Genomic DNA, 19,068 nt, shown 5'->3' with positions numbered 1-19,068 from the left:
CTGCCTCAGCCAGATCCAAAATCCTCACCTGAATCCCTGCCTCTGCCCACACCCCATCATGGGTCAGGGACCTGCTGTCGCTGGCACGGAGCAGGATGGGTGTGAGGCCAGTGGGAGCAGCAGGGATTTTAGGGAACCCACCCAGCCCAGCAGGATTTGCCCCAGCTCCAGCCAGAGCAGCAAGGACCAACTCAGGAGGTCCCTGTGCCACAGCGTGGGCCTCAGGAACAGGGAAGGCTGTGGGGACCAACCCCCCTGGCAGTTCCCAGCTCAGGGAGCAGCATCTGTGTCCCCTGAGCCCCGTGGGTGACGCTACTGACGAAGCAAACCCAGCCCCAAAGGCACAGCACGGCCCGGGGTTGGTGACAGGGCACGAGTGTGGCTGCAAACCCACAGCAGCAGCAGCAGCAGCAAAGACCGGTTTCTTCTCGAGGGGCCTCTGGCAGAACAGGGAGGGAGGAAGAAACCTTTCCCTTTGCCACAGGACATGAAGAGACAGCAGCTGACAGGGCAGAGCCCTGAGCATCTGGCCAAATGCAGCTCCAGGCTCACCCCCAGCAGGGAATGATGATCACTTCCCATCCCAGGCACACCAGGGGTGCATGAAGGGACATGACAGCCAGATCAGTGACCCCAAACCAGCCTGTCACTGTCACTTGACACATGCACCTCCTTCTAACACAAAACCATCCCAGTGTAGGGCAACACGGGGTGATCTGGTACCTGCCCTCCACAGAGGGTGGAACTTCCCAAAAATCCAAGTGCTGCTAAACCAAGATTGGGCAGGGTAAGGGAAAAAGTTACCCTGCTCCAGAGCAACACTCCCCTAACCTGCTGCTTGTTCTGTTACATTTCTGGCCACTTTGGGGCTGCCTGAGCTTGCCTCTGCCCTGCTGCAGAGGTTTTGCAGCCCAACCCACCTTGCTTGAGATGGGACCAGTGATGGCAAAGCCCTCTGGAAAACAACAGCACCAGTGCAGAGAGATCCAAACACATCAGTGACTCCCAGGATTTTATCATTTCACCTCAGGGAAAACAGGTCATGCTACACATACAGCCCACCTGGGGCCCCAAAAGGGCTAAACGGGAACATCCATCTTCTGCTCCTCATCCGAGTGTCCCTGCTGCCCTTTGAGATGAGGAGAAGCAGCTGTTGGAGGACCAGGGAAACTTGCTGCCTCCTCCCCCTGCAAACCCCAAATTTGGGGGGGGTCTGTGCTGCAGTGGAAAAAGAAGCCTGGTGAGCAAACAGCCTCGCTCCCACCAAATCCAGCCTTCAGCCTGCTGCTCCCATGGGCAGAGCCAGCATCAGGGGAATGGCTCCTCTCCTCCTCTCCCCATTCCCACAGAGCCACACGCAGCCAGAGCCTCATGGAAATGAGTTTATTGACACGGAGGGCAGAGAAAGCCTGAAGAGCAACACGAACGGCCAACACTCGAACGAGCAGGGGCGGAGGGAACGGCACCGACGAGCCCCGGCTCTGCCCCGGGGTGAGACACCCACCCGGAAAGCTGGGAAGGAATTTGGCAAGAGAAGAGGGTGCTCAGCAACCCCTCCCCACGTCGAAGCTACGCTCTCCTCCCTGCCCCGACACAGCATCGCGCTCAGTGCCACCACTGGTGCTTCCTTAATTGCTCTGTTAATGATTTTTACACTACACCCGCAGGGCTTGGAGCAAATCACCTCCCAGCACACGTGGGCAGGGCTCAAGGGCTGGGTTGCTCCAGCTCTGCCCCACTTTTTTCCCCCCAGCCAGAGCTCAGGGGTGCCTACACAGAGACACCACCTTCCTCAGGGTCGTGCAGCTCCTGGGCCCTGCTGGAGTTTCTCCCAGGACACTGTGACCTTTTCCCAGCACTGGTTTCTTGGCTGCAGTCAGTGCCAAAGAACTGATGAACGATCTCCCACCGTGAAACATTTATTGACTTGGAAAGCGGCATCCAAAAGGACAACATGGGGGTTGCTACAGGCAGGAGCTTTGTTAGCTGGGGAGGAGATGTTCAAGCATGCTGGGGAGGAAGAAGCTGTTCTGGATTGGGGCTTGGATGAAGCAGGAGAAGCTAAGGATGGAGCAGGGACATGCAAAAGGCTTTGCTTTCACTGCTGTTGCTGCAGCTCTGAGTGGTTGCAGTAGGACGAGTCCACAGCAATGGACTGGAAGGGAAACAATCCTGGCCCTAAGGGACAGGTCGGAAAAGAGGGGCCAGGGCATGGGGCTGCTCGGGACAGGGACTCAGAGCAGGAACCTGGCTGGCTCTGGGTCATCACTGTGACTCTGGGCACAAAGAGTGGAGCTGCCAACGGGAGAAACGCTTCCATGACCTGCTCCACTCAGCCCAGCTGGAAGCTGAATGCCCCGGGCAGGCAGGGAGCAAACGCTGCCAAGCCCAAACCATCTCCCACCATGCCCCAGCCTGGGTTTTGGGGGACAGCATGGGAACAGGGAGAGCCACTCTGCTCCCCTGGCATCCTGGGGCACTGCCAGCAGCGGCCCCTCTCTGTAGGGGTCTCGCTGACACCTGCAGGGAAGTGGCATTGCCACATTTGGATGTGCCACCATGAGCCTGGGAACTGCCAGGGCCAGTGCTGCAAGAGGGGGGCACAGCTCAGGGATGGCTGAGAAGGCAGCTTGGCCACAGCAGGCACGGAAAGAAGGGAAGGAAGAGGGGCTGCAGATGGGTGAGGATGAAGAGACCACACCTGGAGCTCTGGCACGAGCCTTTTGCTCTAAGAACAGGGCTCATTTCCTTCATTTCATCCACTGCTGCCCTGTTACCCAGGCCTGCAGCTCCTCCCCACACAAAAGCAGCCTCACTCCTCAAATCAGCAGCTCATGAGCCAGGGAGATGGCTGGAGTGAGAACACCATCAAAGCAGTGCGAGTCTGCCAGCACAAGACTAATAAAAACCCCTCTTTAGGGCTCCATCCCTTTCCTCAGACCCAACTGATGGCTCTGTTCCTAATTCCCCGAGGCCGTGCTCACCCTGTTAAGAGCCCAACAGGGCTCCCAAGACTTCCTTGGAATCACCTTCCCTTTAAGCCAATTACAATAGAAAAACTCAAAAAAAAAGAAAGTATAAAAATATAAAATAAAGTGCAGTGTTAGGTTTTTGACACTTTTGCCTTGTTTTAATGAGCGGACGGGTGGTTTTTGCTCGGTGTTTTTGTGTTTTTCCAATGAGCAGTTATTTTACAAAATCGAAACTACACCTAAAGCCATTTAGAAAACACTCAACATTGGCACAAAATGGAGAGAAGCCCACGAGAACGGAGGAGTGAGGGACGAGGGGGACATGGGAGTAGTTTGAAGCAGTGGTTAGAAACTCCATGGACGCTAAAAATACCAAAGGGGTTTGTTCCCTATCATCGTTAGCACGTGGATACTAATTGCTACCTTGTTTAATCAGTGCCTTTGACTGAAATCCTACACATGAATACAGCTGCTTCCAGTTACGAGTGCTTTTCCCCCCGCGCTGGCGGTGAAGGAGGATCTGGGGACCCCTTTTTTCCCCCCCTCCTTCTGCAGGGTGAGGCACAGGCTCAATCTCCTGTTAGTTTTTCAAGATGGCATCGTAGGCCTGGTAGATGTACTGGGACACTTCTGGAGCTCGGCATTTCAGGGAGAGCTGTGGAGAGGAGAGGAGAGGTTACTGTTGGGGCAAAGGGAGGCAGGAGCTTCCTGCCATGTCCACAAAGGCAGCTGGGAATGGGTTGGACATGGCTGATGACAATCACACAAAGTATTTCTCCTGCTTTCTACATCACCAACCCGAAACTGCCCTTTCAGAGCTTGCTGCAAGCAGGAGGAGGAAAACAAAAGCAAACTCCCACTGTGGGGTTCCCAAATTCCTCAGCAAACGTAGGTGGCCCCACAGGCAGGAAGAAAGGGGACATGGTCCCAAACTGAGACAAGGGACCTGTGCTTGTCCTCAAGCTGTACATCACAGCACTAAACCCCAGGGCTTCTAAGGATCTGCTGCTCAGTCCTGATGGACACAGACTTGGCTGTCACTCCTCTCTAAAGCAAAGATCAGGCTGAGACCAGGCTTGCAGCATCAAACCTTGTGCAAACACTTTAAATCACCTTCCAACGTTCACATTCACCCCGCCGCTCCCCAGACCACAGACTTCTCTTGCAACTCCTGGCACAGCTTCCAACAGGAGATAAATCCTCTAATACCAGAGACACACAGGTCCCTCAGAAGGGCAGTGAAGTCACAGAGAAGAGTCACAGGAGTGCATGAGGCAGGACAGAGAGCACCTTCCCACCAGCCACGGGCTGATGCCAGCACAGGGCCACAGCCAGCCGGGAACACGGCGGGGCATAAATTTCTTTTTGTCTATAAGAGGGGGAAGGGCAGCCTGGCAATGCTTCCTTGCTAATATCTCTTGGCTTTATCTCTGGGTAACCTTGGCAAGTCGCTGCTCGTTGCTGGCGGGCATTGTCCCAGCTCACTGGTGACAGAGCAGGGGAATTCTGCTGTTCCTCACTCCTCCCGTGTTAGGCATTGCTAACCACCCCCAGCCAAATTAAGAGCACCTCCCTCAAAGGAGAGGGAGCAGGGAGGGAGGAAGAGCAGGGAGGAGCAGCTTGGTGTGTGGGGTGAGGCAGCAGGAGCCCAGGCTGTGCCATGCCCTCTGCTCCCTGGCACCTCACCGTGTAGTTGGGGTTCCCGGGCTGGATGCGCAGCTCAGCCAGGATCCAGATGCCGTTGGTGAGCTTCAGGGACTGGTAGAGCATGTCCTGCCCCTCCACGTTCCTCTTGGCAATGGTGTAGACGTTGTTGTTCTGCAGTTTGCTGGAGACAGTGTCTTCAGAGGGGAAGGGAGAAAAAACACATCTGTTAGTTCAGATCCATCATCTGCAGAGACAGGAGAGCCCAGAGGAGCATTCCCAGGATGCAAGAGCACAGGGAAACGCTGGCTCCTTCCCTGGGGAAAGGAGCACACAAGGAGAAAAAAATTCTGGTTCTCTCCATGGACCCACCTCATTCCTTTCAGGCTGTGGTCTCTTGGTGAGAATTTACCCATTTTACAGGGCTCCCACTTACTGCTCTGGGTCACTCAAGACTTGATCAAGGTGAGATTTTCAGAGGGGAAGAGGACTTTGCTTTATCTACAACCCCCAAGCAGCTGTAGGCAGCCCAAAAAAGTCAAAAGGTGAAGGTGGAAAAGAGCAAAGATCACAACCTGAGGCTTGCTCAGGTTCTGAGGTCCTGTCTCAACCATGAGAGCTCCCTCCTACTTCCCTCACACACAGACACTTCTGGCCAAATCAGTGTCCTACAAGGTAGTAAAAATCCTTTCCCTTTTTTAAAAAGCAAGTACTTTAAAGGGTAACCCCCCCCCGACTCTGTCTCTAGACATCACAGGGCTGTGGTACAGCTTTAACACACAGCCTGACCTCAGTCCTCACAGCTGAGGTGTAATTTCACCTGCACACCTGGGTGGGTGGTGTTGTCACACACATTATTTCCAAGGAACTTCTCGAGGAGACCAGAGCAGAGGCAAATACACAGAACACCAGGACCCAAACCAGCAGCCCTTGGATGCCAAGGGGTGTCTCAGTACAAAGCAAAGCAAGTATCAGGCTGTGGATGCCTGTTAAGGGGCACAGTCACACTTTGGGTGGAAGATTCCACACCTGATAAGCATCACTGGCAAATTCCCATTGCTGGTGCCCAACAGGAGAAATTTAACTCCCTGCTGGGGCAGGTGGAACACTTGATCTGTGCTGGGTCATTCAGAGCAGGTTGAGCACTACTGACAAAAAATGAGGGAGAGAAACAGCCTTAAACCAACTTGCACAGAAAGCCCAGAGACTGGAAATGTGGGATCCATGTCAAGGAGCACAGGGAGCAGGACAGCAGCAGGGAGGCAGCAGGAAGTGACCCTGCAGCTCTGATCCATCCCTGCACCTACAGACACAGAGATCCACCAGTGCTGGATTTGAGAATGGACACCAGTGTGTGCTGGTGCACAGAGGGATTAGAGAGAGGACAGCAGAGCCTGTTCATGCACCAGGCAATGGTGGGAGGAGGAAACAAAGGGCCCTACAAATCCAGCCCCTGATGCAGCCACTTGGATCCACTGCCTCTCCCCAGGGCAGCCCGGACCCTTTGCTGCACTCCTTTGCTCCCCAGGCTTCAGAGCAGCTCTCTGCAGGTCGAGGATGGTTCAGGCATCCAGCTACCCAGACACACTCAGATTTAGGTTTCCTCTCTTCCCCAGTTACTATGGAAACTGGCAGATATATGTAACTAATGAGATCTTTTGCTTAAAACCCCTCATTCCCTGTCTCCTCCTCCCACCCATACTCCTCCTCTCCACAACAAACTCAGCCAGACTTAGGAAATGGGCAGTGCAGAGAGGTCCCCTGCTCACAGGGAGCATGGCTGCGATTAATCCATGCTGCAAGGACATCACCCACCAGGAAGGAAACCCCAATTCCCAGATCCTCATGCTCCCAAGCCAGCAACAGCAGCCTCCAGGCCTTTGGGAAGGCACAGTGTCCAACACAGGCACTGGCTCAGAGAGCACATCCTTGTCTGGTATTAAATGGGATTTTGTTTGCCCAATTTTGACAGGCTGTGGTTAAATCTCAGTCCTCTGGATGTGTATCCTGAAGGTGGAACTACTGGCAAGGACTTTCTCCAGCAACCCTGACACCTGCCACAGCAATTTCCCCTCTGCTGGGAGATGCTGTCAGAGTAAAGGCATTCCCTGAGGAGCAGGGATGCAGGATTGGAATGAGAAGCTGCAATTTTGGCAGCTGTGAGGCTGCTACCCCATTACAGGGTGAGATGGCAGAGCAGGGGAGCTGTGTTTGGGGAGCTCAGCAGGTGAGCAGCTGAGAGCAGCTGCTCTTACGCCAAAATCTTTGTGCAATGGCTCCTCTTGCAATGGAAACATCCCCAGCCTCTGGTGAGGGGCAGATTTCTGAGCAGGAACGTGCTTGTAGGGGGATACAGGGAGGGAAAGTGAGGCAGGGCAACCCCTAGGAAAGCCTATTTTCTGCTTCCCTGACCTTAGTTACCCTCTGAAGAGCACAAAAAGGCCCACCAAAAGATGCTCTGGGTCATCCAGACACCCAGAGCAATGGTGAGCAGGCTGGAGCTGATGTTTGGCTTGCTCCTGCCCTCTCTCCCAGCACAGATTTGGGGCCTGGTGAGAGCTGACCCCCTCTCCCCCCAGGTAGCAGCTCCCATCCCTCCTGTGCTCTGGAGTATCAGCAATTTGGATTTTGGAGATCATCAGAGTTGCTAAGCAACAGCAGCAGGCTGTGGCTGGCTGAAGGCAGGACCGCTAATGCCATGTGACAGCACAGCCTTTAAAAATAAATAAATAAAAAAAATAAAATAAACCCAGGCAGATCTTGCTGGGAGCAGGGAGCTGAGCCCGGGCACCCAGAGCCCAGGGAGGCAGGAGCAGGGCTCAGTGACTCTGGGGACTGGGGACTCTGCAAACCAGAGCACTCAAGTCCTTCAGCAAAGCAGCACAAGCCACACCTGGCCTTGCACAGCGACTTTCTTCGATCTCAAGGTTTATTCTCACAACCCTCCTGAAGCACAAGGGAAGGGCACAGGGAGGTTTGGCCATCAGTGAGGCCAGGGAAGCCTCTGACATCAGCCCAGCTTTCAGGGCTGGTTCCTTTGGTTTGTTTTCCTTGTATTTTCCTCTTTAAACAGAATTCTTTACTTCACTCCCACAACCAAACAGTGCACATGGAAACACGGGCACACAGGGAAAGTCGTCTCCTCCTCTGCACTGAAGTGACCCAGTACTTTTTAACAGCATTTTTCTCCTGAGTAAAGCAAAGGATGTGCTTAAATCTTCTGCTCACCAGCTTAAGAACTTCACACCTGAACTCAGAGAGCCAAGATCAGCACCTGGGCTTTGCATGAAGGACAGGCACAACTCAATGCACCTTTTCTGAGCTTTGTGGCAATCAGAAAGTAAAATTTAATGCCTATATTTTATGTTGTGGTAGCTGAGAACATCCCTGTGCCATTTCTAGCAGCACCTGAATGGTTCTGAGCATCCAGTCAAGAACTGCATTCAAATCCCAAGGGCAGATTCTGATCCAGTGGGGAGGCACCTGGGGCAATGTTATGACAGTACCTTCATTTCCAAGACATGGAATATGCACCAGTTCTGTAATTTATTCGACTATCAGGTACAAGATTTGCACATACAGAAAAAGCCAACATACCAGGCAAGCTTGTGTATGATTGTCCCCCAGCTTGTTTCATTAAAAAAATCCAATTTCTCTTTGTTCTGGCATTAGCAAATTACTTGGGGGAGAAAAACAAAGTGACCACTGCATACCAATAAAGCCATGTTCAACTCTAATCACAAAAGCTGCTGTTTCACACCAAACTGTGGGCCACTAATAAGCAAATAAACCCAAAATTCCTGTACTGAACAGCACAGCAACTGACTGAGTGCCATTAAACGGGAGGCAATCTCCATGTGCAAGTCAGCGCATCCTCTTTCACTCTGTGGGTTTGGGTAAGCAGTGTTTAGGAAAAAGAAAAACATTTAGCTCATCTGATTTGCATACCCTAATGTAGTGATCCTTTAGAATTTAGTCAAACTTAGCATGTTGAAAAAAAAAAACCCCAGTGTAAACAAGGCAAACTGAGCTTTAGTGCACGCTCAGTTACGGGGGAAACCTCAGTTGCACCAGCAGCACCCAGAATATTTGAGCTGTAACAGTTAAGGAATCTATTTTCATGCACTAGATTCTTGTGTTTTCATTTAAAATCCCCCAAATCAGTTAATTTAGCACTGGATTCATGAGACATGAGAATGCTGGGCTATAACCATGACCTTGTGTTTTCGTTATTTCTGAATGAGGTTTTCTCCAGGGAACTATCCCAACCTCTTCCTAAGAGGCTGAAGCATGAAACAGCTCTAATGAATTCAAGATGTGCAGGGCATCCTAAGCACACCTTGGCCCCATGACACAGCTCCAGAGAAACTTCCACATCCACAGAGCTGCAGCCCCCAGGAACAGCCTCAGGCCAGGTCCATCTCTGACTGCTGGGAACCTGAGCCCCCCAAACCCAGAATGAAGCACTCATCTCCCCCTGACTCACTGGGAATGGTGGGAATACCTTCAAAGGTCCAGGATTTGCTTCTTTTGGAAGCAAAGATGGTACAGACACAGATCAGACCACTTAAGGGTACCTGCTCCTCATCCCACAGCATGGCACCTTATCCTTGGCTTCACTTGCCAAGCTCTGGGCTACCTGCAGCAGCCAAGACTCTCTGGTTGTTCTGTGCACTGTTTTGGGGTGAGCTGCCAGGGACAGGAGGTTTTTTTGCCATCCATGCGAGCCACCAAAGCTCAAATCAATCCTATTTAGCTTGCCTTGTGGGCACAGGATGGATCTTTTACCTACAAAGGCCTGCGAGCACAGACTCCCACAGAAGCTTCTCAGCTGCCTGCCTGTGTTTATCTCCTTTTTGTTTGAAGGAAGAAAAGCAATAACCTGGGGAGAAGTCTGCAGTTTGCACAGGAGGTGCTGTGAGGTGACTGTTGCACGGTGACAAACAGCTCTGGCCGTACAAGAAACTCACAAGCTGCTTTTTGATAGATAAAATCCCAGCCCCCAACAAACCCCTGTTCCAAGGTAACTCACTTCAGAGCCAGTTCCACCCAGGGGCTCACAGCAGCATCCTGGCTCTTTCCTGCTCTTCTCCAGCCTCTCCCTCTCCTCATTTCTTACACCTCCCAGGCACATCCCAACCTCTTGGTTGCACACAGCTACTGTCACATCAAATTAAACATCAGCTTCTTCATCACCCCTCTTTGCCATTCACTCTTGTAATGCCCCAGTTCCAAATCTCTGTGTACTCTTCATTTTCACCTTCATTTCCTTATTTTTCACCTCCTTGATTAATCCTGTCTCGGCCCAGACACTTTCTAGAAAGCCTCAAGTGGGTCCCCCTGCCTGCATCTTCCTTGCAGCACCTCCCAAAGCTCCTGCCTTTAAAAGCTAAATAGGGACTATGTGCTGGGTGTTTAGAGAAAAAGAAATTCCAGTTTCAGTTTCTCCACTGAGGAAGAGCTGCATGCCCTGCTTGGCTGCTCTGTAGGGCCTCCAGGATGTCAGCACTAAACTTCAGCCCCACTGAAACACAGCAAAGATGTGAGAACTCAGGAAAGCAAAGGCTGTTTGCAGCTGGGAGAAGGAAAAGCTGGGAGAAGGAAAGCCAGGGATCACATTCCTGACCAGCCTCCCCCAGCACAGCTGCTCCACACAGCTCCAAGTGGCTGCTGGAGCTGTGTTAGGGCACAGCACTGGGAGCAGAGGTATTTTTAGCTCCAGCTCCACTCGCGTCACTGGGCTGGGATCAGTGAGGCTGAGGCACGAATGGTGTCCCTGAGCACTCACCACCGGGTGGGTGGGCCCAACCTAGGAATGAATGACTGATCCCAGCAGGGATAAGGACTGGGGATAACGACTCACTCTGTGGAGCCAGGGTGCTCCGGAGCTGTTCCCTGTGCTGGAAGGTTGCACAAACCCAGCGTCTCCTCAGGTTTGGTGAGGAGCTGCTGGAATCTGCAGGGTTTTGTACAGCTCAGCCACGAGGGCATTGCAAAGCTGCAATGAACACCACAACCACTGACAGCCCAAATCGAGAGCTTTATTGTGGTTACACATCTCCTACAGGAGAGTCTTTGGAACAGGAACCAGCCCTTCCTCCACAAGGATCAAGTTTCTAAAGATTTTATATCCAGACTTGCTCTTCTTAGAAGAAAGGAGGTGTCTTAAGCCTATTTTCACTGGATTTAAACAATCAAGATTGTGAATCTTGAAAAATTATCACCCTGCTGAGGCACATGGCCAGGCACACACCCTTGCTCTGGTGTAAACTAGAAATAAGATGGATTCAGCTCCTGCCAGATTTCATCCAGCCCACTCTGCCTCTGCCCTGCTGTGTCTCACTTGCCAGGCTGTGAGAAGTCACCACCCCTGAGGATGCTGGAATCCCAGCACTCCATGGGTTTTGGATTTGGCTGACTCTTCTGCAGGCAAGGCTTGTTGCCCTTAGGACAGTCTGAGCTAGAGGAGGTTACCACCTGTAATCAAGGTGAGCAGGCTGAGTCAGGGTTGCACTGGTAGATTAAAAACCAAGGGACTAAGGCAAGCACACAAGATTTTCCTGGTTTTCCCTCCTGCAAGCTCTTGGCCAGCTCCATGCCCAAGCCCAGGTGGTCAAGGAAGAGTTGCAAGAGGGAGGAGGTGTCAGCAGTGGAAACACAGAAACAGAAGCCTCGGTGGATGGAAGTGTTTGGAATCTGTTTATGAGGCGTGACCCACTTTCTGCAACGCACAAGCCAAAGAAGCTGGCAGGTCCTGGCAGATCCTGGCAGATCCTGCACTGCCCTGAGCATCCTGAGGGATGGATCGTGCTCTGGAGAGGCTCTGCAGCCACGCTCTTCCCTGGAAAAGGCTGCAGATCCCACTGCAGAGGAACTGCCTGGTGTTCCCTCCTCTCCCTAAGAGCTGGTAACTCGTTCTCCTCTGAGCATCCCAGGCCTGGGTGAGCAGTCTGGCCCTGAGCTGGCAAACCCTCTTGGAATGGGGAGCATTCTGTCACTCCAAGTTTCATAACATTTTCTTCCAGAGGGAGGAGGGGGCCAGGCCAGGCTGCAGGACTGCCAATCTTCCCAGCCATCCTCCTCTCTCTTTCCCAATGCTGTCCCCTGCTAGCCAGCACCTCAACACCAAACTGAGCAGCTTCCAGTGTTTCTGGTTGGAGACAAAGAGGCAGGGCAGAAGGCACCAGCAGCAGCAGCAGCTCTGCAGTGCAGGGGGAGAGGCGATGCCAAGCTCGGTCAGGAGCAGAGGGAGGACTGGGGAAGGCACAGAGGTTGTTCTCGTTTGAAACCCCACAGTGAAATCAAGTCATAAGGTCCAACAGCTGCTATTTTCTCCCCTCCTCTTGTGTGCTCTATCCTTTATATTCCAAAACAGTCATAATTATGAGTACAAAGAGACCCGTGGTTTCTGTCTGCTATTGAAGCATGAGGGTGTTCATTGTGTAATAGCAGGCATGAGAGAATAAAAAGGTTACAGGGTTGGTAATCAATAGGGACACTTCTTTCATCTGTGAAACAGAGCAGCTTTTGGTAGAATCACCTGGCTCCTGTCCAGAACCTCTTGAACAGGAGCAGAGCTGCTACGCTGGTCCCATTCCATTCTGTTACACTCCCCTTATCCTTCAGCAGTAGTAAGGTCACACGTACAAGATGCTCACAGAGGCAACTCCATGGCCAAACAAACTGAACAGGACCAAACACCATTGAAATGCATCAATATCTCAGCTAACAACAGACCCTTCCCATATGGCCTGTCCTCCCAACACCTTGCAGTGTCTGGAGGGTCGACCTTCCATGACAGAAAGAGGAAAGAAGCTGCCAAAAGGTGAAGTGAGTGGCCCAGTGTGATGCAGTAGGGCTGGAACACTTTGTTCAAAACTCACAGCAGCAGGACAGGGCTGCTGAACAGCCCCAACACCGCATTCAGCTCTATTTAAAGAGCAGCTTTGCAGGGAAGCAAAGTATAAAAGGGAAAGCAAGAATACAAGGTCCAGAGTGAAAGGAAGAAATGGATCGGTCAAATCAAAGACTTGGGATTTCAGATGTGCTTTTACGGGGAGCCAGCTGAAGTTTTTGACTGAAACAAGCCCTAGGATCCCAGGCTGCTCTATTCAAAAGTGCAACACTTATCTCTTCATTAGCCACTAGTTTATTTTACTAAGGTGATATTAATAAGGTGATGCTTAATGGCCATACATCAAAAGTGCTCTCAGCATGGCAGAATGAAGCTACTCACCAGCATTCAGGTGACATTCTTTAATCTGGAACTGTAGCTCATTTTCATTTGGAATATCCTTCCATGTTGCAAGGAAGACTTGGCGCTCTAGAAACAAAAAAAAACCAACCCCATCAGCACTGTGGGATCCTCACAGCATTAATTAACACACCACAGAATGTTTCAAGGTAGACACACAAAAGAGCTTTTGGTAACTTTTCGCCCTGCTGGGGTTAGATCCAGGATTTACTCCTACAACAACCTCAGTCTCTTTGTAAAAGCAGCAAAGCTTTGATGATTTTGGCCTCCCCCAAAAGAGAGACAGTCTTTGCCATATGAGCTGTTTACAAGCCAAGAACATGCAGGATTTGATGAGAAGGAAGGAGATCCACACATTTAGGATTATGTTAGTGAAAGCTGCTTTTCAAGCAACTTCCAGCCAATTCAAACAAAAATTTAATAAAGGTGACTAGGAATACACAAATTCCAGTGAAAATGGTATGGGGGCAAATCCTAGACCCATTCAAGTGAATCAACCCCTCAAAAAACCCCAGAACTACAACAACCCCAACCCAAACAAATACAAAAAAGATCAGCTTTGAAGAAAACAGATTTTTTTGTCAGAGAGAATCAGAGGAAGGGACTTGGGTCCTGGCAGCTACTGGAGCTGGAGGACAACAGGGACAGGCCACCAGAGCAGACTGGCTGAGATGTAATGGCTTGAAGGTCAAGGCACAGGTGAAACTCAGCCAGGAGACTGCACCCAGAGGGGCCCTGGGAGCACAGCCTGGCTGAAGGAGGCTGACCACACACCTCCAAGCACTCACCCATTTTGCCATCCTCTACGAAAAGCACGTTGAGAGGGATTAGGCAGCTGAAGTAAAAGACATCAATGTTGTTTTTCACAGCCACCTGTTACAGAAGAAACGGGGAGGTTAAAGAGTCTCTCTCAGCTGGAAATCCAAAGGGATCACAAGACTTCCCACAGTCTCATCACCCTGGAGGGCTCTCTCTGAGCAGAGGCCAGCTCGGAATGGGAGACTCCCTGGAGGGATGGTACCGAGCTCCTGGGCAGTTTCAGACAAGGACCAGTCCCCTGCTCCATTTTCACTAATAGCTGCTCAATCTTCTCCTGTGAGCCTTTCACTGCACTGCTTCAGAGCCAATTCCACCCAGGAGCTCACAGCAGCATCCTGGCTCTTTCCTGCTCTTCTCCAGCCTCTCCCTCTCCTCATTTCTTACAGGTACATCCCAACCTCGTGGTTGCACACACCTGCTATCACGTCTGTCACACTGCACATCAGCTTCTTCATCACCCCTCTTTGCCATTCACTCTTGTAATGCCCCAGTTCCAAATCTCTGTGTATTCTTTATTTTCACCTTCATTTCCTTATTTTTCACCTCCTTGATTAATCCTGTCTCGGTCCAGACACTTTCTAGAAAGCCTCAAGTGGGTCCCCCTGCCTGCATCTTCCTTGCAGCACCTCCCAAAGCTCCTGCCTTTCCCTCAGTGAAATCTAAATAGGGAATATGTGCAGGGTGTTGATTCCTGGAAGAAGAAAGCCCTGCTACAGAGCAATCAGGTAACAAAAGATCACTTGACAAAAGACTTAATTCTCAGTGTCATTAAACTCCACCAGCCAGGGAGTTTGCCTTTATCTGCTCTGCCTTTATCACACACACTTGCCATGTTCCCCACTAATCTCTGCTAACAGTTTTCCCCAGGCTGAGAGCTGCTGGGACAAGCAGGAACAAACAGGAGGTCTGAGAGGTGCCCTGTCACAACACAGCACAGGAAAAGGCAGCTCTGGGCTTTATTTCCATGCCTCTCGTGCTCTTCCCACGTCAGCCCACACAGTGAGAGTGCCATGGGAGCACAGCTCAGCAGACACCTGCCATTGCCTGCAACGAAGGAATCTTAAGCCTTGAAAGAAAGACCCAGAACTGAAGTTGTTGTGTGGGGATTTTCAGGAGCCATTTGAGCTCCTACTTCCTTTGAAAAAGCCCAGAGGGAGTTCTCCAATTTGTCACCCAGCTGAAACACAAACCAGACCATGCTAAAAGCTGAGCCAAAGGAATAAATTTGCTGCTACAAAGATTTATGCCAAGACAAACTTCATTGACATTAATAATTACATATACTGGTGTCCTACTGGGAAAATCTATTGTCCCACAGGGGCGAGTTTAGAAAGACACCCACAAATGTTGGTAAAAACCAGCTGTGGATAGATAAGGAAGGGGAATGATTAGACATGCATGCAAGCCAGAGACAAGTGGAAGGAGATCAAGCTCCCAAACAAACTCTTCTGGCAACTGGGAGGCCCCAGAAGTGCAAAGAACTGCAGAAAGGTAGATGTGACAATCTGTGGTGTTCCTATATTTTGGACATCACTAAAGGTAGCAGCTTAAATTTAATTCCCACAGTGCAAACCAGCTTAAGAAGGGATTAGTCTATAGCCCACTAAAACCACGTAAATGATGGTGCAAGTGAGGCAAAAGCTGGGGTTGGTTCTCTGTAACAGGGGGTTGTTGCATGCTCCGGTGGCTGGCATCACGCTCACGAGTTGGAGTGTTCAGTGTTTGAACCAGAGGCACCAGAGGGGTAAAAGCAGATTGGTGGGTGGACTTCAGCAATTCACCTCTGCAAAATATGATAAAACACATTGGGAGAGGAGCCAAAAATGCACCTCTGAGTCTGGGAGGGGAGAGCTGGGGGAGGGACAGCAGTGTAGCCATTCCAAATGCTCTGCTTGGATATAAGTCATGGAGATGAGCCAGAAGAGGGAAAATTTAGGCTAAATGTCTGGGAAAACCGATAGTGAGAATTATTAAGCAGCATTAAATTCCTCTGAAGAAGAGAGAAGCTCCAGTGCTTGGACTATTTAAAATCAGCCTTGACAATGCTCTCAGTAAGAGACTGACTACAAAGCATAGCAGGGACTACACTGCACAACCCAAGATCTTCTCCAAGTCTGATTTAATGATTAATTGCCTTGCCTTAGAACAACAGAAATTACTTAGCTACAAAAGCTAATTGTTGTTGCCATACAACAGCAGTTTCTTACAAGAGGGGCTGGAAGGCAGCTCCTTCCCTCCAGTCACGGTTCTAGAGGCACACTCCAAATTAAAATGCGAGCCCTGTCCCTGCAGTTATGAGGATGCTATAAAAAGGTATCTGCTGACCTGCTTCTCAACTCTGCAGAAACACACTGAGTAAGCTGCTTTGGCTATCTCTGGAGAGCTACCCAATTAAGATGCTCTGAAGTGCAATTTCTCCCCAGTAAAGAAAAATGAAGCCACATGCCAGCCTTCCTCCCAAACTGCATCACTGGCTTCAGGAATGACATCACGTGTCACCTTGCAAGCAGCTGTAAGCATGCAGGAATCAGCTGTCACAAATAACTTCTGCACACAGGATGGAAAAAGCTCTCCTTAACCTCTATCATTAGGACATGACTGGGGAGCTCCTCAAAATAAGCTTCCATCGTTCACCACCACACCCTTCCCCCAAACAGCCACTGTGATCCACAAGATGTGGTCCATGAAAAGCCACCTGCAGACACCTGGGTGGGGAAACTCACACCAAGAAGAGGTTCCCTGAGTTGGTAACAGCTTCCCAAGGTCACACTCCATGTCAGGAGAATCCAGTGCCACCTGACAGGCTACAAAAGCAGCCATGGGCAGGGAGCAGAACCCCAGCAGCATCTGCAAGGAGCTGAGCAGGTAATAACAGCGACTTGCCACAGAAAATCCAGTGCTCCTCAGGTGGGAACATTGTCCTGAGATGGGCAATGACATTTGCTGTGATAGCAGGAGCTGAGAAGTCTCTCCAGGTTTGACATGCTTGAAAGGAACCTCTGCTTGCATTCAACAAATCCTCCAGTCCAGACTAACTTTGCTCATGGCTCTGCAGCTTTAACCTGCTGACCTGGCCATGAACTATTAAATCTTTAGCTAGACCTTTAGCTTCAGATATTTCAGAGTTAAACCAGAAGCATTTTTAATAAAAATGGCTTTCCATCTGTGATCTTTTAGAGAGAGAGAAAAAAATGTTAGTACCTTGTGGATTTAGTCAAGCATCCTACAAAGCTCTGAGGGACAGAAGTCAAAAGGTGTCAGATTTTTGTGTGATGCTTGACTGTTGAAAAGGTGAGCCCACTAAAAATTGGCGCGGGGTTTCAAATCACTCACGTCTTGTTCGTGATCTGACTAGAGGAAGCAACACCTCTATAAATAACCCCTGGAATGCATTTGCTCACCTTGCAGCATGAGCACTCTTCTGCTGAGCTCTCTTGCAGTCCAGCCCTCTAATAGCTCAAACATGATATTTTGGGGAAGAGGGATCTCATAAGAACAACATTCAGTTATTTTCCTCAAGAGTGTAGGTTTCTGATGATTTAAATCCCCGACTTGAGCAACAAAATTGACTTTCAAAGTCAAGTCTGAAAGCAACACAGATGCTTTCCATCAGCAGCAAGCACACAACATACCCACTTGGAATCCCATTAGCACCTACACTAAATTAAGGATTTACTTAAGTTGGGTTTTGCTTTAGAGCCTGGTAACAGCCAAACTGTTAAGGCAAGAACAGCTCTCCTCTGCAGAGTCTTTTTTACCTCACAAGGTCATGGCTTGTTCTGTGCCAGGCTGCTGCTCTGCCCCCAGGGAATGCTGCTCCTCCACTTCATTTTCTGTGACAGGTAGGGTTCTCAGGATCCCAGGGATGCTTGCAGCCTCTGCCAGCCGTGTGCTCTCACCCCACAGGGATGAGCCCGGAGGCGGGGCCGGAGCTGTGCACGCACAGCGAGGCTGGGTTACGTCAATGGTCAGGGAACAGAGAGTTACTGGGAGGGTTGTGCTCTCGTGTGCCTTGCTGCACTTCAAGTCCAAAATGTACAATTTATAAATGTGCTGTACCATGTGGCAGACGCGCTCTTAACCCCCAAACCAACAGCTTTCCACAGCCGAGCGAGGAACTGGCCACAGATGCCAAGCTGTGATCCAAGTCCTTAATTCAGAGCGTTCCCAGGAGGGTTCTTTGCTGAAGTAAGATTCTCACATGCGGAGACTGTTAAAGAACAACCCAGGCAACAAACCCAGGAAGCATCTTCCCCATCTAGCTACCCACAGGTGTTCTGTGGTGGCTGGTCAGTGATTCTGATACCGCTCACACACGGGCAGATATTGTGTCATTTATCAAGCAGGCTCTGGAGGGTGAACATCTGCTGGCTGGAACTGCTGCGCACAACGATTCCCAGCCTTGTTTTCACAGAGAGCTGGATGTGTGAAATCTGTCTCCAAGTTCTGAGTGCTGTGTTTGTGACCTGAGATACATTAACAGCTCTGATGAATGAGAGCTCCAGCGGGTCTGCACTGCGAGACGCAGGAGCGTGGAGGAGCACAGGTGATGAGTTACAGCAGAGCTGAGACTGGAAGGATGAGCATCATCTACTGCATTAGCAACACTGATATCTCCTCAGCAAAGAAGCTGCACCTTCCTCCTCTGTCTCTACAAAAATGTTTTGCCAAACTCATTTCAAGAAACAAAAGTGTTCTGCACCTCACAGTGCCCTGCAGCAAGTCTGTGTTTCCAAATGCCCCTTTTCAGGGAGAAATGCAGCTGGCAGATCCTTCCTTTTTCATACTCGGATCATTTTACAGAATTTTTAAAAAAACCCAACCAACTTTGAAAAATTCAAGCTTTTTTCAGCTTCATGCTCTGTAGCTGCAGCAAACAGGGCTGGCAGCTGACAGCAGGTAAGGCTGGGCAATGTGACACACTGATGGTGCATTCTGAATGTGGATCCCAAGAGAGCAGCTCCAGCCCCAGGCACACTTGCTGCTGCTCCAGGAGTGCCTACAGCTTGTTTTCAACTGTACTGTCTGCTGCAAGGGGCTACAGTCTCACAGAAAAGATTATCGGATTTGTGCCATGACAGGCCAGGCCTGAGCTCCAAAACTCTGGCAGCAGGTTGGCTCCACTTCACCCATTTCCAGGATTAGGAGAGCAGTTCTGGTGTGCTCCAATGGGTATTTCAATTTCACAGCATTTCATAGCTGTTAAAATGCCAATTATTAGGAACAATGGTTCTCTTTAGCATAGAAAGGCTCTCAGCCCAGGCATTTTCTAATTCCAAATTTGACTTGAAGAAGTATCTGGAAAGACTTAATATTCCTCACCAGTGCAAATCCCTGTTTCAGAACCCACCTTCCTCTTTGAGAGCTGAAGGTCTCACA

General features: G+C 50.4%; 1 protein-coding gene across 4 annotated transcripts in view; it reads right to left on the bottom strand.

Moving 5' to 3' along the window:
* Window positions 1-1,368: 1,368 nt before the first annotated feature.
* Window positions 1,369-19,068, bottom strand: part of AP2B1 (adaptor related protein complex 2 subunit beta 1) — a 77,809-nt gene continuing 60,109 nt past the window's right edge. For all 4 annotated transcript variants that reach the window (XM_032129547.1, XM_032129544.1, XM_032129545.1 and 1 more), the window contains 4 exons: window positions 13,659-13,743; window positions 12,853-12,939; window positions 4,659-4,813; window positions 1,369-3,627 (listed from right to left, as the gene is read on the bottom strand). In XM_032129547.1, the coding sequence (XP_031985438.1) occupies window positions 3,553-3,627; window positions 4,659-4,813; window positions 12,853-12,939; window positions 13,659-13,743 (402 nt within the window). In that variant the 3' untranslated portion in view covers window positions 1,369-3,552. The remainder of the gene's footprint in view (window positions 3,628-4,658; window positions 4,814-12,852; window positions 12,940-13,658; window positions 13,744-19,068) is intronic.

The sequence above is a fragment of the Corvus moneduloides genome, chromosome 20 (genome assembly GCF_009650955.1).
Source record: "Corvus moneduloides isolate bCorMon1 chromosome 20, bCorMon1.pri, whole genome shotgun sequence".
Taxonomy (NCBI): Eukaryota; Metazoa; Chordata; class Aves; order Passeriformes; family Corvidae; genus Corvus; species Corvus moneduloides.
Note: the sequence above shows the minus strand (reverse complement) of the source record. Positions and strands in the feature narration are given on the sequence as shown.